This window comes from Lithobates pipiens, unplaced genomic scaffold, assembly GCF_037356315.1.
Source record: "Lithobates pipiens isolate NorthernLeopardFrog02 unplaced genomic scaffold, aLitPip1_a1.2 Scaffold_30, whole genome shotgun sequence".
NCBI lineage: Eukaryota > Metazoa > Chordata > Amphibia > Anura > Ranidae > Lithobates > Lithobates pipiens.
The window spans coordinates 159,874,523-159,897,252 of NW_027507791.1; the positions used below are offsets into that span (position 1 = coordinate 159,874,523).

The window sequence follows — 22,730 nt, forward strand, 5'->3', positions numbered from 1 at the left end:
CTTTACAACTCACCAAAGCTGATTTAGATGACAGCCTAACTGCCATGTATAACAAACTGGCTGAGAAGTTCCAAACAGAACTCCATAAATCTACCAACACTCTGCAACAAGAGATAGCGGTATTAGGAGGCAGAACTGACCTACTTGAAACAAAACACGTTGAGCTACAGCTTGCTTACACAGATCTCCGCAGGAATCATGAGGCACGCACGGACTCTGTCTCCCAGCTCCAGGATCACTTGGAGGACCTGGACAACAGGAACAGATGGAAGAATATGAAAATCAGAGAGGTCCCCGAGGTGGTCATGGATTTAACCCCGGCCATTTACAAATTGTTCCAGTCCCTGCTGCCAGCATCCCCGGAGGCTGCGTTTGCATGTGATAGGGAGCTTTTGTCCCAAACCACCTGAAGATAAGCCCAGGGTTATCATTCTGTGTCTCAAAGCCTATCTGGTCAAGGAGGAGATTCTTAGAGCCTCCCGCAACACCCCCAACATCTCTCTTGATTGGGTTAAAATCCAAATCTACCCAGATATTTCCCGACCACCTTGGTTAAACGTTACAAGCTTAAAGAGATCACCACGCCACTCCAAGAAGCCAGAATTAGTTACAGATGGGGGTTCCCCTTTAAACTACAAGTTATTCACAATGGCACCATGTACACCGTGATTACTATACAGGAAAGAAAGGAGCTCCTGGTCAAGCTAGGCCTGATGGCCAAGAAAGATCTCCTTAGGTTGCCTTCTACCCCCCGCCCCTCAGCTATCTGGGCAACCCCTTCACCTCAAAGGGACCGTAGAAGACAGAGGCAAGAACTTAGAGGTTGCCAAAATTAATCGGCCGCACTCTCTCTCATTCTCCAGTACAAGAGTACTAACACCAAGTTAGATCCAGGATCTGGATTTACATCTGACGGCCGGGGTCCTTCACATATACTTACTACGCCAAACCAGCCATTTTTGACTTTTGAACTCCTCTCCCCCGCATTTTGATCACACCCCGATGTATCGCACTCCTATCCTAAAGTTCCCCGCTGTGCTGCAGTACAGTAGGCCAGCAAGACAAGGGAGCAGGAGGTAAGGAGAGAACAGGACTGAGGAGAATAGAGAGGCAGACTCTTCACACCCCTCCCGCCCTCTCTCCTAGGACTCCTATACCTGTTCTGTTTTTTTTTTTTGCCCTTTTCTGTTGCCCCTAACAGGTTTCCAAGAGCGTTGGACACTACTGTCCTATTATTCAGGATGTGTTACCCCTGATTATCTACTGTTTATCTTTTAGTTGGGATGGTCTTTCCCCTCCCCGAAAAAAAGGTTTTTTTCTACTTTACGAGTTATCTTAGCATGTTCTTTATTTTCTACGGGACTATTTTTAATTTTTGGATCTCATATGAGGTGCTAAATTTGATGCTGCCATTGACACGGCAAATGTTATTTACTACTATCTGCTGGGATTTGCTACGTCTACCCTGACTTCCCCATCCCTTACGGATGGCGAATGATGGAAACCCACTCCTCGAGACCTCCCCACTGAACTGATACACCTAGCGGACCACTTACCAACAAAATGGGAATCAGGATAATTTCCCATAATGTTAGGGGGTTTAATTCCCCCCAGAATCTTAAAAAAAGCTTTTCAAAATTACAAACGCCTACGGGCGGATATCATATTATTAAAAGGAGACTTACTTCTATGAAAAAAAACACCCTAATTATTTCAACAGATCCTACAGCATTGGGCATTATACCACATTTGGGTCCAAGTCTCGAGGAGTGTCAATTTTTGTGAAAAATGGGCTATCATTTGATATCCAAAATACTTACAAAGACCCTGCCAGTAGGTTTATTAATCTCCAAGGGTTATTACAGGGTAAGAAAGTTACAATTGCCAACGTCTATGCCCCTAACGAATCCCAGACCTCTCTTTTTAGAACCCTCTTCCAAACCTTAGACAAATTTAACTCCCCACACGTATTCCTGGCTGGAGACTTTAATCTAGTGGCACACTCGGCCCTCAAGTAAACCAAATACTACCACTAATGCCTTCCCCAAAACCCTAAAAACCTTGCTACACACAATCTAGTGGACTCATGGAGGACCCATAACACAGGCGCCACAGAATACATATACTATTTCCACCCCCATGACAGTTATTCCAGACTGCATTACTTGTTTTGCTCCCCCATACTCCTTGCAAACTCCACCTCCGTCGCCATTCATTGCTGTCCCTGGTCAGACCACCAGGTGGTTTCCCTGGATGTTTCACATATAGGCCTTAGACCCTCCGTAGACGGCTGGAGACTAAATTAATCTCTTCTGTCAGACCAGATTGTAATTCCCCAAATGTCTAAACATATAGATGAATACTTTACTATCAACAACACAAATTACATCTCCCCAGCCGTGCTGTGGGCGGCCCATAAGGTGGTAGTACGGGGTCACTTAATTCAAATAGCTGCAGAAAGGAAAAAACAAAGACTTGTTGACATTACCAGACTTACTACTGACCTAGACAAACTATACCATCTACATTCACAGAATCACTCCCCAGACCTACTCAAATGAATAGCCTCAGACTTGAACTTAACAAAATTCTATCAGACCAAACAGAGCCTTGAGATGGTCCAAAGCCAAATTCCTCCTTCACAGCAACTCAGTTTCAGCCATGTTTGCAAGACAGCTCAACCAATCCCTCCGCCCCCCAAACACATACAAACTAAGAAATCCCAACGACAATTTAGTCTCTCACCCTTCTGAAACACTACAAATTTTCACTAAATTTTACTCAGAACTATTCCCCCCCCCGACCTCTCCTCCGGACCCAGCCCTTAATACCTGATTAGATAATTTACCCCTCCCCGCCTTTACACGGGAACAAATTCAGGAATTGAATGCCCCCTGCACAGATCTTGAAATCATTATGCCGCGTACACACGTAGCCGAATATCCGGCGAACTTCCCGCCGGATTGTCCGTCGGACTTTCCGAACGGGCTACTTGTCCACGCACAGCACTTTTTCAGCGGACTAATACGGCGACTAAGTCCGCCGTACTTTTGAAATGAACGGACTCGCCCACACACGCAGAGGAAAGTCCGCTCAATTTGAGCGCGTCTCCAGGTAGGCGGGGCCCGCGAAGGAGACGTCGCTGGCCCCGCTACCTGGTATGGACTTAAAGGGGAACCCCAACGCCGCCCCAGGTCCACATCAGACACTTGTCCGAGCACGCTACCCGGCCGGCCAGGAAAGGGGGGGGACAAGCGAGCGCCCCCCGCCTCCTGAGCCATAACAGGCCGCGTGCCCTCAACATGGGGGGCGCCTTGGGGAAGGGGGGGCCGCGCGGCCCCCCCACCCCAAAGCACCTTGTCCCCATTTGATGAGGACAAGGGCCTCTTCCCGACAACCCTGGCCGTTGGTTGTCAGGGTCTGCGGGTGGGGGGCTTATCAGAATCCGGGAGCCCCCTTTAATAAGGTGGCCCCCTGGATACTGGCCCCACAACCTATGTGAATGAGTATGGGGTACAATGTACCCTACCCATTCACCTGTGAAAAAAAGTAAAAAATAAAAAATAAAACACAACACAGGGTTAAAATAGTTTATTGCACAGCTCCGGGGGTCATCCGTCTTCGGGGGTCTTCTCGCCGGACTCCTCCGCTATCTTCTGCTAGCTCTTTTACTAGCGGAGGAGCCCGGCTATCTTCCTCGCCGCCAGCCTCTTCTTCCGACTTCGGGGGTTTTGTCCCCCTCTTTGGTTCTTCTGCCGGGCCACCGCGCCTTCTTCTAGCTCTTTTACAGGCGGTGGCCCGGTCTTCTGTCGCTGCCTTCTGTTCTTTTCTTCAGATGTTGCCTTGTCGCTCCCTCCGCTCACAACGACGGGGACCGGGCGCGCGGCGACTTATATAGGGACATCACCGGATGATGTCCCCGCCCAGTATGATGTCACATTCCCAGCATCCTCTGGAGAAGAAGAAGAGAAGAACAGAAGAACCGAAGAGGGGGACAAGACCCCCGAAGTTGGAAGAAGAGGCGGCGGCGAGGAAGAAATCCGGGCTCCTCCGCTAGTAAAAGAGCTAGCAGAAGATAGCGGAGGAGTCCGGCGAGAAGACCCCCGGAGCTGTGCAATAAACTATTTAACCCTGTGTTGTGCTTTTTTTTTTTTTTTTACTTTTTTTCACAGGTGAATGGGTAGGGGATTCCGATAAGCCCCCGCCCGCAGACCCCGACAACCAACGGCCAGGGTTGTCCGGAAGAGGCCCTTGTCCTCATCAACATGGGGACAAGGTGCTTTGGGGTGGGGTGGCCTGGTACGGCTCAGGAGGGGGGGGGGGGGGGCGCTCGCTCACCCCCCCCCTTTCCTGGCCGGCCGGGTAGCGTGCTCGGACAAGGGTCTGATGTGGACCTGGGGGGGACCCCCACTACCTGGAGCCGCGCTCGAAATGAGCGGACTTTTCTCCGGGCGGGAAAAGTCTGTTCATTTCAAAAGTATGACGGACTGGCATATGCACGGCCGGATTGTCCGCCAAAATGCAAGTCCGGTGGGAAGATTGGAGTACAAAACTACTTTCTAAGTCCGCCGTACTTTCGGGTAAAAAAAAGTCTGCCGGCATTAGTGTTATCAAGTCCTTGAAACCCTCTAAAACTCCTGGGCCAGACGGATACTCAGCCCCCTACTTTAATTCCTAGGCAACTTGATCCCACACCAAAAATCTCTTTTTAACCTCCCTGGCGGTACGATTATTTCGGATTTTAGGTGCTAAATGCGGTACCATTATTTTGCATGAAAATTTGGCATTTTATATTGTAGTCCTGTAATTCTTAGGAATAACTCTCTTAAATCTGTCCAAACCAGAGTCTAGCAGACATCCCGGGTATGATAAAGTTTGAAAAATGAAATCATAAATTATAATATAATAAATAACTATAAATAATTGTACCAAATAATAATATAACAATAATAAAAATTATTCAATAATGTAAGCAAATCAAAAACACTGAAATTTGCTCAGTTGCAGAATTGTCACTGTCATTACTTTTCAGTATTTGATGATGGATCTCCCCACAAATCGCTATCGCTCAATTCTGCGAGTGATTCCAATTTATTATCACTGTTTTCTAGCTGTTTTACAGCATTTTTGATGTAAAGTGACAGTTTGGTTGCTATGGACAATCTCCAGTTTCCAGGCAGAAAGAACAGTTTTTATTATATAAAACTGCATGCAGGACACTGGGCAGACCACTAGGGACAAAGGGGATGTGAAATATTTACATACAGCAATGTAATCTGTAAGATTACATTATACTGTATGTATACTGTGTGTTTCACTTTTTGAATTTGGCGCCGATCTCCGTCCCCGTGCTTCGCAACGCTCGCAGGGAACGGAGATCGGGTCCGTGATAGATCGAGCGAGACACGGCTCGCTCGTACAGCGGGGAGACAACGCTGGATCCGAGGGAGAAGGTAAGTAAACCTCCTCCTGGATCCAGCGATGCAGTCCCGAGTCTGGCTCGGGGATACCGCTTTTGGTATAAAAATTCCACCCCGAGCCAGACTCGGGAATACCGTCAGGGGGGTTAATCATGTCCTAGAAGGTAATAAATTCCCAGATGACATGCTCCTGGCGAACATGTCCTTTATTCCAAAACCCAATATGGACCACTCCCTTCCTCAAAATTACAGACCAATTTCGGTCATCAACACAGACCTGAAGATTTTTTGGCCGCATTTTAGCAGACAGACTTTCAAACATTATCACCTCCCTAATATCCCCCGACCAAACAGGCTTTATCTCCACTAGACAAATCACCGACAATATTAGGCTCACATCCAACATTATCCAAGATGCAGATTTAAATTCTCGCAAGGTTCTTCTCCTAAGCCTTGATATTCACAAGGCCTTCGACAGCGTTCTATGGCCATTCCTTGAACAGATTCTAGAGAAGTTTGGCTTTTATGGGGCCTTTGTTCATGGGTTCCAGGCTCTTTATCACCAACCCCGCACTCGAATTAGACTCCCGGGGTGCAACTCTGATTACTTTACATTGGGCAGGGGTACGAGACAAGGATGCCTCATGTCGCCTGTTTTATTTGCCCTTGCCATCGAGCCCCTTGCCTAAGCAATCCAACTAGATAATAACATTAAGGGATACACTAAGGGAGAACATGAGCTCAAGTTAAGCCTATATGCAGATGACGTCCTCATGTTCTTACCGGACCCTATAGTCTCAATCCCCAACCTCATTTCCACCCTGTGTATGTTCCAAGAAATCTCAGACTTGGGAGTTAATCTTTCTAAGTGCTCGGCCCTCTCAAACTTCCCTCAACGCATTACCTCTCTGATTCAATCTAATTTTGGTTTCCCCACAGACGGTCAGACACTACTATCCTATCTAGGTATCAAATTAGCCCCTGCATTAGACAAATTATACCTCGCCCACTATCCCCCAGCATTTACACGTATTAGACAGCTGCTACATTCCTGGAGCTCACTCCACATCACGTTTTTAGGTAGGATACAAGCGGGGAAAATGTTCATCCTCCCCAAACTTCTATTTATCTTCAGAGCCCTTGCCAATGATGTGTACAGACAAACGGTTGACCAAGTACAACGAGACGTGTACAAATTCATCTGGCATAATAAAAAACCTTGCTTAGGCAAACAAATGGTGTATAGACCATTTAGGTCCAGGGGCGGCTTGGGTCTACCAAACCTTTGGCTGTACTACCTTTCAGCCAGACTCCTACAACTAGCGCAATGGCATACCTCCCCACACAGAATCCCTTGGCTCCGCTTTGAACGGGGCCTCAATTGTCCCATATTACCATTCAGGACTATTATGGGCCAAAACCATCCGTCCTATAGATATCTCTGCCCTAAACATTGTAGTTGGCCAATCCCTACATCTGTGGTCCCTATATAAAAATAGATTCTCCGTTCTCGCCCAAAGCTGGCATTTTTCATTGGTGACCCCCTCTTTCCCGGCAGCATTCCCTAACCCAAATACTTTCAATCTATGGATGTCGGGGGACCTGACCACCCTAGACTCCTTGCTGAAGGAATGGGGGATCCTCTCCTTTCTATCCAAGGAATCTTCCCCCTCCCTTCCCCTAACTGAATTCTATAAATACTTGCAGATCAGACACTTCTTTGATACACACTACCCCAGGAGCGTAGCCAATCCTATCACAACATTTGAAGATCTGTGTGGCCCTTCTTCCAGGGGTAGGGGCACCATCTCCCTATTATATGGTTTCCTGGGTAGCCTAGGCCTTTCAGAAAAATCCTCTGCTATAAATAATTGGGAGGCAAAAACGGGTGAGGAAGCCTCTCCTGAGGAATGGTTGGTCTGAATCTCTAATATGCACAAATGCACAAAATCTGTGGCTATGAAGTGTACCAGGTGGTACTATACCCCTGCCAAATTACACAAATTCTTCCCCACAGTCACAGTGAACTGCTTTAGAGGGTGCCCTGAAAAGGGAACCCACCTACACATTATTTGGAGCTGTGCCTCTTTAAGGGTCCTCTGGCAAAGGGTTACTGCGAAGGTAGCTGAGATCACAGGGTTCCCAACCACCCTCACATACCAGATGTGCTTTTTTTTGCTAAAATTCCAGGGGCTACCCCTCCCGAACAAAAGCTGGCCCACACTCTATTTAGTGCGGTTCATTGGTCTATCGCCCTGTTTTGGCGCATCCCTGGGGTCCCGTGGGACTAAGTCCTTAAACATATGGCGGCCATCCAGCTTATGGAAAAAGGTGTTCCACACAATCATGGACACAATACCCATCTACGATATGAAATGGAAGTCCTGGTCCCCTGGACCATAAGCTTTCCACTCCCACCTTTCTAATTTTTGTTTTTTGTGTCATGATGACCAACTACCTGCACCCCATTACTGGACGTCCCGTAGCATCCTTTGTTTCCTTTTTAATTGTTTGAGTTCTTTTGTTTGTTATTACATAGTTACATAGTTAGCCAGGTTGAAAAAAGACACAAGTCCATCCAGTTCAACCTTAAAAACAAATAAATAAAATAAAAAATAATCGTACAATCCAGATACCCAATTTTATGCCCACAATTGATCCAGAGGAAGGCGAAAAAAATCTTCTTGTCTTTGGTTTGCCTGTATTTGTGAAATTTGTGGACGGACACTACGTGGAGAGTTACCAAGCCTCTGCCTGGGCAAGATTACTCACCCAGACACTCCCCCCACGTGTCCTCCGCCTTAGCCTTGTGTAAATCGTACACAATTTTGTTATGCAAGTATTCGCACTCCTTGTTGTGCAATTTTCTATGCTCAAAATTTTTGTACTTGTCTATTTTTCCCAATAAAATCGTTTGTATTAAAAAAATAATAATAAAGCAGACTGTTGTACGAGGTGCCAGTGGGCACTGCTGGTGAGCCACCCTTGAGGGTTATTGCCTATCCTGATGATGATTCGGTCTTTATCTCTGGGCCAGAGAAGGCGCAGGAGGTGGTCTTGGTGGTAGAGCAGTATTCTGAGGCATCAAGTTTCGAGGTCAATCCTGATAAAAGTGAAGCATTGAATTTGGCCCTGGTGATTACAGTAAGTCAAATTGGGAAACCGGGTTGAACGATGCAGATTTCAAGGTGAAGTCCTGAAAGGGGTGGTAGCTCTCTTTGAGGGAAAGGGTTGACTTGATCAAGACCTACCCGATTCCTAACTTTCTGTATGTCAGCTTTGTTTGCATCTTGCCAGACTCTCTATGCCAGGATCTATAGTTGTTTCTTTCAGCTGTTATGAGGCAACAGGCTGACCCTTGTGAAGTGTAATGCAACTTACCTATCCAGGCAGAAGAGTGGCCTCGGGATAAACAACCCAGTTTTCTTCTTCTGTCTGAGGTTTTTAAAACATATTTTTGGTAGTATGCTAGCAGAGAGTCCGCCTGCATGGGTAGGTATTTTCCAGATTTGGTCTAGGCCTTTTCTGAGCTGTTGGGAGAATGGCGGGTCAGTGAAAAGCCTAAGGATCAAGCACGGTAGGCTCCCGGCTTATGTTGCCCCCATGCCTGAAAATGCCCAGGTGGTGGAATGTGACAGCAGAAGATATCATATTCCTCCCTAGGAGATTCCTGGGTGTGAGGACTGTGGGTATGGCCTTTCATGTGCCACTGGCCTCAAGAGATTGCCCAGGTCATAGTATGAGGGAGGGCTTGCATTTAATAAACTCTGTAACGAATTCCCTTGAAGTTTAGAGACCAGGCCCGGCTCGCTCACCATGGTAGGCTCTACGTGAGGGGGAACTTGAAGTACCGCTCTTTGGACGACCACGGTCGTCCAAGAGTAGAGTGTCAGGTTATAGTGGAAACCATGGATCACTTCTTGCTTCAGTGCCCTTTCAATGTAAAAGGGGAGTGCTCTGAATATTTCTTTCCTGTCCAGGCACTGGTTGGCTTAGGCAGGCGGCACTGGTTGGCTTAGGCAGGTGACACTGGTAGGTGGCACTGGCTGGCACTGGCAGGTGGCACTGGTTTGGAACTGACAGAGGGCATTGGCAGGTGGCATTGGTTGGCACTGGCAGGTGGCGCTGGCACATGCCACTGACAGATGGTACTGATCGGTAGGTGCCACTGGTTGGCACTGGCAGGCATTGTTTGGATAGAAACATGAGAAAGGCAAGTTTGCCATGTGTACTGCAGAAATGTTTTGCCTAGCTGTCTGTATCATTGCAACAGCATTTGTTGCATGCATCTGAGCCAGCCATGCAATATCTTCCACATGTATTTTATTGTTGTTATGCTGCCTGTACTTTAGTGAAGCTTTTTGTTAGACATGTGCCAGCTAGCTGTACTTGGGAGATACCGGGAGTCCCTCAGGGCAGTTATGGCATTGATTGATCAATTTGGACAGCTGTCTGGCTTTGCCATTAATTGGCATAAATCAGCTCTCAAATAATTACCATCTTCAAATATTGGGGTATAGTGGTGACTGAAGACCCAGGAGATTACATTACACTGAACTTAAAACCGGTGCTGCATAAATTTCAACAAAAACAAGCTAGTTGGAGTAAGCTGCCACTTTCAGTAACTGGGTGCATAAATCTTATTAAGATGATATGGGCACCACAACTATTGTACATCCTACATAATGCGCCAGTCTGGATACCACAATATTGGTTCCGGAGGATTCAGTGGGAAGACAGGGTAAATACTCTAATCTGAAACTTAACGACTGTGTTCCTGAATGCTATATTCATTGAACATGAGAAGAAAGGGGCTATATCAAGATTCTATAACCACCTTTTATCGCATATACAAGCTCCTGACCTCTTACCATGCAGGGAGAAGTGGGAGAGAGATGTCGGCCCCAATGATGGAGAACAAGACCTTTGGTTTTGATGTCCGCAGCGCAGAGAATATCCAATCTGTTCATATTGCATCGTGTGTACCGCACGCCGGTGCAGTTGCACAAATGGGGTAGGAGGACACCCCTATCTGCCCGAAGTGTCAAGCACACACAGGTGATCTTATCCATATGCACTGGAGATGTCCTAAATTTGTGAGGTACTGGAGCTCCATTATAGCCAAAATTAACAGCATTTTCCAGGTGCAGATGGAAATAGACCCACTGACACATTGGTGTCCATTGCTCTCATGAGACTCCTTTACATAGCCAGAAAACTGATTGCCGTATGTGTAGCCATGAAGAATGTGGCAAACCCATAATGGATATGGACGCAACTTGTGGTCCCACGGCTCCTGCTCAATTGTGCACTTTGCATATGGTACGTTAAAGCATCTGTGACAGAGCGAGGCTCTGTCCCTGTAAAATTGGAGGAAAAAGGGATATCCAACCCTGTGTCCAGGTCTGGATGATAACGAGCAGGGTGTGTGCCCAGCTGCAGACAGGCCATATAATGAAAGGATGTTGGGAGTAGAGTGTGAGGGATGGTGGAGTGGCTTGGTTTGCTGCTGTGCATGTCCGAAGAGCCCAAAGCTGTGTGCGTTGAAGGGTTGAAGCTGTGTGCGTCCAAAGAGCCCAAAGCTGTGTGCGTTGAAGAGTTGAAGCTGGGTGCGTCCAAGGAGCCTAAGACTGTGTGCGTCCAAGCAGTTTGGTGGACGGAGCAAGTACCTATAGCAGCACTACTGCTGAAGAGTAGCCAGGTGGGCTAGCATTTTCATTTGGATTTTTTGTGTATTTAATGTAAGCTTGGACCCCTGCGTGGGATTTCTGGATGGACTAATATTTTGTTTTCTTATAATAAACGTGGGCTACCAGGCCCTGAACCATAAACGCCTGCCTGATGTGAACTAAAAAAATGCATCTACCAATTGAGCTAAACACCCCAATGTTACAAGTGGTGGAGAATGCGGGCACAAGACGGTGGAATCCGGGTCCTTGCTCTACAGTAAGTCGCATCAGGAACTACTGCTAACTGTGTGTGGCAGCCAGGCGAACAGCATTGTGCAAAAGGCATTGCGTGTTGCAGGTGGTGTACCTGTGAATGAAAAGTCAAATATTTTTTTTTTCTCTTGCTATGAACTGTGTTTTGTGTGCATGAGACAGCACAATCAGTGTGTGCAATGTGCAGGTGAGGAAAGCTTGCATGAAGAGAAAAGCAACTTGCTTTAAAAGAGACAGAGCTCTGTGGTTGGAGGGGTTGTTACCACCCGAACGAGCCCCATACATACCTGATCAGAGTGTATCAAGGAGAAAAAGGGCTGGGGTTGTCTCTAGCAACACTGGTGCAATGAGTGTACAGGTGACTGCTGTTCTGGAGAGTCCACCAGCATTTGAATCTGCAGTGGATTGGTGCAAGCGGCACCTGGCAGGAATTAAATCAAGCTACAGAGGAAAGGAAGCCAACCCTCAGTACAAGGGGAAAGCCGCTGGATGTCCATAACTGGAAGAGGGCTGTTGTTGCCCCTGGCAAAGCTGATGCAGTTAAAACAGCTATTGTGAAAGATGTGAATGTGTCACAGCATGAGACGGGATCCAGCAGAGAGAAGCCCATGCTATATGCAAGGAGCGAGGCTGATCAAAGGCTGAGGATGAGAGTGGTTGCCCATAGCAACGCAGATGAAGCCAGTCGGGCTGTCTCTGTACCATGGGCTATGTCTAATAAGGATCGTGGAAAGTGGCTTAAGGAGGAGCCAATTTATCATGTTGGAGAGAGCCAGCAAAGTTCTGCTGGGAGAGTGCGGTCTCCCATGGCAACCGGAGTGAAATTTATGCCTGAAAGGAGCTGCAGTAGAGGTTTGGTTCAGCGTCCCCACAAAGAGGCCTGTGCATTCCGGCCAGCTGGGAATCGCCAGGAGAGAATCGCTTTTGGAAAAAATCGTCCAGTACCATGCCTGGAATGTGGCCAGCTGGGGCATGGCATGTTTTCTTGCCCTAGGTTGTGGAATACGACTGGAGATAATGTTGCTGAGACAGTTTTGTCTGTAGGCCCAGATTCCGGTGAAAATATGTTTGCAGTCACCCCTAGCAACAAGAAGTTTCCTGTTGTGCCTGCAGGGGGTGCTAAACGGTGGGAGATGCCTGCTGTAGTTTCATCCCATGGCCACCAGGAGGAGTTGGCCAGTAAAAGTGCAGCAGAGGACTGGTGCATAAGACGACGTACTCAAATGAAGATGGTGACACCAACTACTGCGGTGGGTAAGGCCGCGTACACACGGGCGGACTGTCTGGCCAACTAAGTCCGTCAGACAATCCGACAGACATTCCGTCCTACTTTTGAATGAACGGACTTGACCACACACGATGAACAGACAGTCCGCTGAAAGCTTGCGCGATGACGTGTACATCACGTACGACGGGACTAGAAATATGACGTCCAATACACTGCAATGCAACCTTCGGCCATGTAAATCCTTTCTGAGCATGCGCCATACTTAGTCCGTCCAACTTGCCTACACACGAGCGGACTGTCCGCTGAAACCAAAGTTGGACGGACAATATTACGGAAATTCCCGAAAGACTTAGTCCGCCAGACTGTCCGCTGAAAAAGTCAGCTGAAGCCCACACACGAGCGGACTGTCCGCTGAAACACGTTTCAGCGGACCAAGTCCGTCAGACAGTCCGCCCGTGTGTACGCGGCCTAAGACTGTCTTTAATGAAATGATGGCTGGAACTGCTGATTTCATGTATAAAAGGACTGGTTACGAGACTGTCCATGACGATGTGAGAGTGACCCCAGTTAGTGGGGCCACTGAATGTGCACTTGAGAATGACTTTTCCCTATATAGTGGGAATGCAAGGGTTAAAATCCAAATAGAACCTGTGTTGATGACTAAAAGTGTTGTGTCTAATGACTATCAGGCTCAAGTTGACCATGGGCTAGGACAGCCTACAAAATGCGAAAAATGCTATAAGTGTTACTGTTAATGAAAAGTTTAATGCTGTTGGGAAAACTTTTGCTCTAAAAAGAACCTGGGGTTAGCAAAAATGGGCCATTGCCTATAGCAACTGGTGGTAAGACAGCACAGTTGTCCACAGGAATCTCCAGGGAACTTCATGTATTGGAGTCAGAGGTTGCCCTGGACAACTGCGATGTCACTCTGGTGGGACAGAACGGAACTGTACTGTGTAATGGTAATGTGTTAGTGCAAGCTGCTAGTACTAAAAATGTGCAGGTAAATGGTGGATTAACACAACCTGTGAAAAATGCAAAAGTGTGTGAGGCTTATGAAATGCAAGCAGAGAAAGGTGGTGAATATGGTGTATTGCAACTTGTGCTACCACAGTCTGACATAATTTACAATGACTGGTGTTATGAGTCTGCAACTAAGCCAGTCTGTTCTTATGTGTCTCCTTGGGCAGAAGGATCGGTGCTGAGGAGTACCGCAGAAGGGAGCTCACATACAATAGATTGGAATAGTTGGGGTGAAAATCTTATCTCCCTGATGGATAAGGCTTTTATGCACAAAAATAAGGTGGACACGGTTCCTGCTGGGCCAGCAGGAGGGGCTGCAGAACAGCCTGTACCTGAGGGCGCGGTGGCTGCTGCAGGGGTTAACCCTGGTGAGCAGGATGAACCAAATAAGGGCACAGCAGAGACATTGTCCGTGACCCACAAAACTGAGGTTGGCATGGAGTGTCAACGTGACGTTACTGGTAATGTTCTGGAGCAGTTCACTGATGCTGAGCCTGAGAAGTTGGGTATGAGTCCAGCAATTGGCAGCGCTCTGGTGGAGCACCAGGCTGTGTTTACCTCCAGCTGCAAGAAGGTTCCGTTAACCGTCGCAACTTTTCAAGTCTCAGCAAGTGAGTCTCTCTGTATCCCCAGTGTCATGAAAATCCCCAGGAAGGACTTAGGTCTGGAGTCAAGGGCCTGGTTTATAACCGAAGCATTAAAAGAGATGCTTGAACTTTGGGATGTACAGCCAATCTATACTAGTGTGTCTCCTCCACAGTCTGATGGTCTGGTATTGCGGAGTACCACTAGGTGGAACACTGTATGGCAGGCTGTACAGAGCAAAGCAAAACGGGACAGGAATGGTTTATTCCTAAATTTGCTACTTTTGTTAAAAGTTGCTGCTACGGATGCTGCTGGACTACGTGCAGAAGAAATATTTGAGACAGACTTTGGAGAAGTTGAAAATAAGCCTAAAATGTCTGTGGTTACACCTCCTAACAGCCAGATGGGAAGCATTTCTGCTGCTATGGTCCAGTGTGGTGCTGGTCAGTTGGTGAAGGGCGTGTATACTGCACCAGTAGAAAAACTACATGGAGGTGGAAGGGCCATGTGTGGACCTGAAAGCAGCAGAGATCCTGACCAGGGCTCAAACAAAGGTGGTTAAAGAGACTGGGGTCCCCAGTCCAGTGCTTGGTTTAGGTGACAAACCTAATAAGGTCCCCGGGACAGGGGAATGGGCAAAGAGCGTGGTAAAAATTGTATGTGGATCAGACGAGAGCTGGCCTGTTCCGGTGGATAAAAATACAGATGGCATCAGAACGGGTCAAGTGGTAGGACAGCTGCCTGCAGAGTGGGTGAACCCAGGGGAGGTGGCGTCCTGTGAGGTTCCTGTGGGTGATGGCGGCCCTCTGGTATGTGTGCCCTCTGCAGACTCTGCCCTAGCAAATTTTGAAAAAAAAGGCATTGGTGACATGTGCAACATTGAGAGGTCTAATGTTGGTTTGAATATGTCTGTCAATGATGAACCAAATAATGTGTTAATGGTACATAATAATGTGGTGCCCAAAGGTACAGGTAAACCTGGTAATCAATTAGTGACTGCTGAGTCAGGTACCAGAAATAAGAGGTGGGTTTCCGTTCTAAACACTATAGAAATAGGCCCCCTACAGTCTCAGAACAGTACTGCTGAGAAAGTTTTGGGGAAACCTGGGAACCTGAAGCGTGGAGGCAGAAGGGTTGGTAGAAAGACCAACGGGAACCCATTAAGATTTCAGGAGAGGAAGTGCTTATGGAAATGCACTCGGAAGAAAAGTTGGGAAGGTTGCATCAAAGCTCATAGCAGAGTGACAGTAAGGCTTAGAGGGAGACACCAAAGGAGGCATTGGGTAGAGTTCCCCGTTAGGAGAAGCGAGGTTGGACAGGAGTGTACTTCTGTAAATGGTATCTGGCACAGAGGTGCCAAAAGTAACTTGGGGGTTCCGCCCTCTGGGTCGAAACAAAGGGGGGGAATGTTCCTGGAAGCACACCCGGAAAAAGGTTGGGCCTACGTGGCTGACAGCCAGCACAGAGGTGTCCCAACCATCATGATGGGTGCTGGTGTTCCTCCCTCCGGATCGAAACAAAGGGGGGGGATATGTGACAGAGCGAGGCTCTGTCCCTGTAAAATTGGAGGAAAAAGGGATATCCAACCCTGTGTCTAGGTCTGGATGATAACAAGCAGGGTGTGTGCCCAGCTGCAGACAGGCCATATAATGAAAGGATGTTGGGAGTAGAGTGTGAGGGATGGTGGAGTGGCTTGGTTTGCTGCTGTGCATGTCCGAAGAGCCCAAAGCTGTGTGTGTTGAAGGGTTGAAGCTGTGTGCGTCCAAAGAGCCCAAAGCTGTGTGCGTTGAAGGGTTGAAGCTGGGTGCGTCCAAGGAGCCTAAGACTGTGTGCGTCCAAGCAGTTTGGTGGACGGAGCAAGTACCTATAGCAGCACTACTGCTGAAGAGTAGCCAGGTGGGCTAGCATTTTCATTTGGATTTTTTGTGTATTTAATGTAAGCTTGGACCCCTGCGTGGGATTTCTGGATGGACTAATATTTAGTTTTCTTATAATAAACGTGGGCTACCAGGCCCTGAACCATAAACGCCTGCCTGATGTGAACTAAAAAATGCATCTACCAATTGAGCTAAACACCCCAATGTTACACATCCTTTAAACAAACGCCATCCCGATCCCTTACAAAATTATGTAATTTTCATGCTGCCTTAACGACACATATAATGCATGTTTAGATTGATCACGCTGTGCAAAAAAAGCCACTTGTTTGAAAGCATGCCAAACCCGCATTCAACCACTCTTCATGCTCTGGTGAGCCTGTAATTGAATACCATCTTCTCCACGTTAAGGTTTCAACTGGAGTAGGGCTGAAGAAGGTGCTCTAAGGCAAATGTTTTGTCCCAAATGAAAATATAGGGTATAGGTGGATGATTGGTTCCCAGTAGCGGAGAGTTAGCAGGCAGGTCTAGATAATTTTCACACATCTGTCCGAATGTTGAGTGGGCAAAGGAGAACTATTCACATAAGAGCCTATGTCAATATATCGGAAGCAGTAGTTTGCATTCACGACTGCCAGTAGCACAAAAGAAAAACTTTATATATATATCACTAACCAGCGTGCAGTGATGGGGGACACAGTAAGTGCAATGTTACTATAGGGACACTATACTACTTGCTTATTACAGTGATAATCACTGTAATAAGCAAACTACAACACTGTTCTAAAGTTTCATCCACAAAACCCTGTTAACTAGTGTGAAATTGATTGGTCACAGCTATCACCGCTGTGATTGGCCCTGGTATCATGTGATGATATATATATATACACACACACATTTTATTTATTTTTTTAAACTGCATCTATAGACTGGTTCTAATTTTTAAATAGCTCCTTTCCCAAACCTCTGTATATACTGTACCTTCTTTCCACTCAGTTAACTATGGCTAAGACATGCTGAGGAAAGGGAGTTGAATTTTCAATGAGTTTTTAATAGTACGTAATTTGGAAATCTCAGATGCTTATTCTATAGCAAATAAAACATAAGAAAGCAAAACACTGTGCAATAGTTCTTGACAGTAACATTACACAAATTAATTAACAATATGTTGAGTAATGAAAATAAGACACCTTTAGTCCCCTTTACGTTTCTTGAACTTGATGAATGGTCCCTTCTTGAGTAGGTTTGCATTAATAAGCAGTGCAATAACTTCCAGAACTCCGAAGCCTGTCAAATAAGACAGAAGTGAAAAGTAAAGATATGGAAAAAACATTTAGCTCAAAGTAATTACATTCATGAAGGGATCTTTCACACGGGGCTGTATGTGTACGGACTCTGCTTGCTCAGCAGGGGATCGTTCCATTGATACCCGCTGAGCCAGCGGATGACAGGTCTGTCTCTACTCACTGTACAGGGACAGACCTGTCAGAGCCTCTCTCTCCTCAATGGGGGAATCGCCAATTGAGGACTACCTGTCAGTTTTCATCCGTTTCGATAGACGGATGGATTCATCTGGATTCAGCGGATTGGAGGTCAGCTGACATTCATCGTTCCACAGACCTGTATGGAGCATCCATTCAGGGCCACCTAAAAAAACTGACAGGCTGACCTGAACAGTCTGCCCGTGTGAAAGAGCCCGAATACATGAATTTAACTTGCTGATCAAAATTATTAAAAGTGGAAGTTTCGACTAAATAGAAATCTGCTTTTTCTTGTGAAAAAAAATAAATAGAAAAGTCAGCTTAAAACACCTCCTTCTATGCCTTCTTACACCTACGTTGTATGGTTTACTGCTTGTAAAAATTATATTTAAGGCTTACTGGTAACTAGTTTTCCAGTCGTTTTTCAGGACAGCACCTGGGAGATCGCAGTTCCTCCCACCAGATGACAGAAACGTCTCCTTCATCAAATCTTTAAATGGAGGATTCTCCCCACACCTCTTCAGTTGTAGTAAAGAACATCCATCACAGCCTGAAACACAAGCATAACATAGCAATGCAGCATAAGGGGCGAGTCATTGCGGGCCTGAAAGACTACTGGAAAACAAGTTACAGGTAAGTGTAACTTGAATTTTCCCAAAACGTCTTTGAGGACAGCACTCAAAAGAGTAAACAAAGGTTCCTTTTTTACTTTGGTGGGAATCTTCACCAAGGTATCCATGGATTCCCACCTGCTAGTCCCAAACCTTCAGAAGAAAAAAACTGAAGCAATCTGAAATGCAGTCTTGCCAACTGGACGTCTGGTGTGGTTGAAGTCAGAGTTCCCAAAGCTGACATTATCTTCCTTATGGATAAGGGCTGATTGGACTGCAGCCTAGACACCACACATTCCACTTTCACGTCTTCTAGCAGAAAGTCGCTGTTCCACTGAATTGATCCGATATCGTAGAAAACACCACTTCCTGAGTTGGATCTAGATTTGATTTCTGAAGATTCACAATCCATCCCAAGGATTCTAAATGCATTTGAGCCCTGGTCAAATTCTCCAGCAACTTCCCTTTCCAAGGAGCAAAGAAGAGGAGATTGTCAAGATAACAGACCACTGTTATTCTCTGCAGTTGGAGGGGCCAAGTCATACATTGATTTGCATTTTAACCACTTCGCACCCAGGCCAATTCTGACATTTCTCTCCTACATGTAAAATTCATTATTGTTTTGCTAGAAAATTACATAGAACCCCCAAACATTATATATTTTTTTAACAAAGACCCTAGAGACCACAAAGGCAGTCGCTGCAACTTTTTATCTCTCTGTGATGAACATCCGGGGGCAGGCGGATCCTGTGTCCGACTCACCGACAGAACCGGTGAGTCGGTAAAAGCACCGGAGGGAGGCGAGAGGGGGAGGGACGTCCCCTCCCGCAAGAACGATCAAGCGGCAGAAAGGCGCCATGATCGTTCTTATGGTGCAGGGAATCGTGTCTGTAGCTGAGTGAAATAAGTATTTGAACCCCCATCAATCAGCAATATTTCTGGCTCCCAGGTGTTTTGTGTATCCTTAAAGAGAGTGCTCCTAATCTTATATTGTAGACCTATAAAAGGCTGGAATGGGCTACTAGACCATCGCCAAGCAGCTTGGTGAGAGGGTGACAACAACTGGTGCAATTATTTGCAAATGGAAGAAACACAAAATAACGGTCAATCTCCCTCGGTCTGGGGCTCCATGCACGATCTCACCTCGTGGAGTTTCAATGATGAGAATAGTGATGAGAACAGTGAGTAATAAGCCCATAACTACACTGGAGAATCTAGTCAACAATCTCAATGCAACTGGGACCATAGACATCAAGAAAATAATTGGTAAAACACTACACTGTGAAAAACTGAAATCCTGCAGCGCCTGCAAGGTGCCTCTGCTCAAGAAAGCACATGTATAGGCCCATCTGAACTTTGCTAACATTTGAAGGATTTAGAAGAGAAAAATGGGTGAAAGAGTTGTGGTCAGATTAGACCAAAATCAAGCTCTTTGTCATCAACTAAAGAATGCTGTCTATGACCCCAAAGAACCCAATGTCCATGTTCAAACATGGAGGTGGAAACAACATGTTTTGGGGGGTGTTGTCTGCAAAGGGAACAGGACAACTTCACTGCATCAAAAGGGACGATGAACGGGGCCCATGTACCATCAAATCTTGGTTAAGAACCTCCGTTCCTCAGCCAGGGCATTAAAACTGGGTTGTGGATGGGTATTTCATCATGACAGTGACCCAAAACACACAACACCATGTACTCCCTGACCCCTTTGCAGAAATTGCACCGTACGCCGACTTATCGCAAGCTACCATGACAGTGAGACAACTTGGTGCCAATTACAAAAATCCTGCAAAACCATAAAATATTATACAACTGGGATTTCCCTGCCAAACTACTGGTAGAGATGCATAATGAATTGCACTCCATCACTTCACTGGAAAGAGGCATGGAACTCCTCCAGAAATGGTGCCTACTCCCTATGAAAGGAAACCCCATATAACCGGAACCCTTTCTAGAACAACGTGAAAATCATCGCCAAACAGGAAGGGTAGATAAAGCTTCACCGCACAAGCTGCACCTTTTAATTACGAGTGTTACTACCATTATCAATGCCTTAAACCTGAGTGCCTTTCTGGTTTCCCATATGTCTCTGTGACATCTAAAATATTGTACGTTCGGCTGATACTAGTTCTGTTTCTATCCCCACTTTCATATATGTGATTTATCCCGTATTCTGTTTTCCATATATGTTGACACCTAGGGTTTCCAAGTTCCCGACTATCCCAGTTTGAATCTTTTTTTTTACTTTGTTCCTTGACAGTTATACCAAATTAACTTTCTTCAGCACAAGCACATGTCTAGCATTGCAGTTCCATCGCTTCCCATGCCAAGATCTACCACTGGATGGCGACATAGAACTTCTTACCACTCAAATGAACCTTAAAAATAATGACATTCAATGTGAAAGGCCTGAATAGCCCATATAAGCACAGAGCTCTCTGGAAGATAGCAATGAAGTTAAAAAGTGGGGTTCCACCCTAAAGTGGAACTTCCTCTGATCGGAATCCTCCCCCCCCTCCGGTGTCACAATTGGCACCCTTTCAGGGAGGAGGGGGGTGCAGATACCTGTCAAAACAGGTATTTACACCCATTTCCGGGCATAGACTCCCACGGGAGTCTATGCCTCTTCCTGTCCCTGCGCGCTGTCTCTGGGACCCGTGTGTGTCCCAGCAGACAGCGCGGACAATTCCTATTTTGCTGCGCGACTCGCGCATGCGCAGTAGGGAACCGGGAAGTGAAGCTGCTTCGCTTCACTTCCTGATTCCCTCACCTAGAATGGTGGCGGCAGCAGCTGAGCGATCGATCGGCCTCGGCATCGCTGGACCCCGGGACAGGTGAGTGTCCATTTATTAAAAGTCAGCAGCTGCAGTATTTGTAGCTGCTGGCTTTTAATATTTTTTTCCGCAGTGCAGTCCGCATTATAACATCCTCCCTTAAAACTTCCCTCACATATATATATATATATATACACACACACACACACACACACACACACACACACACACACACACAAATCATATCCCTGAGAGTGACAATACTATAATCACATCTCATATCTCATCCCGCGTCCAGAAAACTTCTACATGTTTCCCCAGAGTGGCTTCATCAGGAAAAGGACGAGGTTAAATTTATTCCTAAACTTTAAAAAGGTAAGGTAATATTCAACCTTGGGTGTGAAAACGAGAAAGAAAGACTTAAATTATATCATTCTTCTGTAAAACAGTACAAAACATCATGCAACAGACGTGGCTACCCCCAACCCACCTAAATACAGACAAAACCAAAAGCCACCACCACCTGCAACCCCCCCCCCCCAAAAAAAACCCCTCAAGACCCACCCAATTATCCCAAAAAGCACAAGCTCTCAACCTAATATAGGATCTTGGAGTGAGCGCAATCAAGGGACTTTCAGGCCCCCCCCCCCGTGACCTGCAGTCAATGTCAATCCACGCCAAGCCAAGACTCCTGTAGGGTGGATGTGGTATTTGTCATTTCAACAATTCTAAGAAAGTACAACAGTACCTATAATTTAATATATATATATATATATATTGTGGTAGTACGGAATCTCCAATCCTGGGACCGGGTTTTGGGACCAGCCAGCAGTCTGGCTGGATGATTGCACAGGTGGGTCTTGGGCTTAAAACAAAGCCAACACCATGGTTCTGGGCTCCACCCTCCCGAGGAGTCCAGGCGAGTAAGGGAGAAGAAGTGTGCAGGTCTGCACAGGTCAGTCTGTCAGAGCAGACAGAGGGTCCAAGCTTGTGGGCTGAAAAAAAAAAAAGAAACTCGTAAAGAGTGCTGAGGTACTGGGTGTACAGGAACCCTGTTACAGAGCCGAGAGGGCTGCAGCATTAGTCTGAGCAGCAGTGCTGCTAAAGAGAGCCAAGTGGCTTGGTATTTTTGGTTCTACGTACATTATTGCTGTGGAAAGCTGAAACCCCTGTGTGGGCAACTATTTTATCAGACTTTTCTTTCTTTAATAAAAGTGGGCCTACAAGCCCTTAAAACGGCATATCTGGCGTGGACTCAGCTCACTGGTAAGCTCTACCTTTAAGCTAAAATAACCCCCAAATATTACAAGTGGTGTTCGAATGCGGGCACAAGACGGTGGAATCCGGGTCCTTGCTCTACAGTAAGTTCAAGTCAGGAACTATTGGCTGTGTGTGTGGAAGTGCAGCCAGGCAAAAGGCATTGCGTGTTGCAGGTGGTGTACCTGTGAATGAATAGTCACATTTTTTTTTCTCTTGCTATGAACTGTGTTTGTGTGCATGAGACAGCACAATCAGTGTGTGCAATGTGCAGGTGAGGAAAGCTTGCATGAAGAGAAAAGCAACTTGCTTTAAAAGAGACAGAGCTCTGTGGTTGGAGGGGTTGTTACCGCCCGAACGAGCCCCATACATACCTGATCAGAGTTTATCAAGGAGAAAAAGGGCTGGGGTTGTCCCTAGCAACACTGGTGCAATGAGTGCACAGGTGACTGCTGTTCTGGAGAGTCCACCAGCATTTGAATCTGCAGTGGATTGGTGCAAGCGGCATTTAGCAGCACTGAACCAAGCCACA

At 46.5% G+C, this 22,730-nt stretch overlaps 1 protein-coding gene across 2 annotated transcripts in view; it reads right to left on the reverse strand.

Annotated features, from left to right (window-relative positions):
- Nucleotides 1-22,730, reverse strand: part of TEDC1 (tubulin epsilon and delta complex 1) — a 427,923-nt gene that overhangs the window by 349,634 nt on the left and 55,559 nt on the right. For both annotated transcript variants that reach the window (XM_077465033.1, XM_077465034.1), the window contains one exon: nt 17,266-17,362. In XM_077465033.1, coding sequence (XP_077321159.1) covers nt 17,266-17,362 — 97 coding nt within the window. The remainder of the gene's footprint in view (nt 1-17,265; nt 17,363-22,730) is intronic.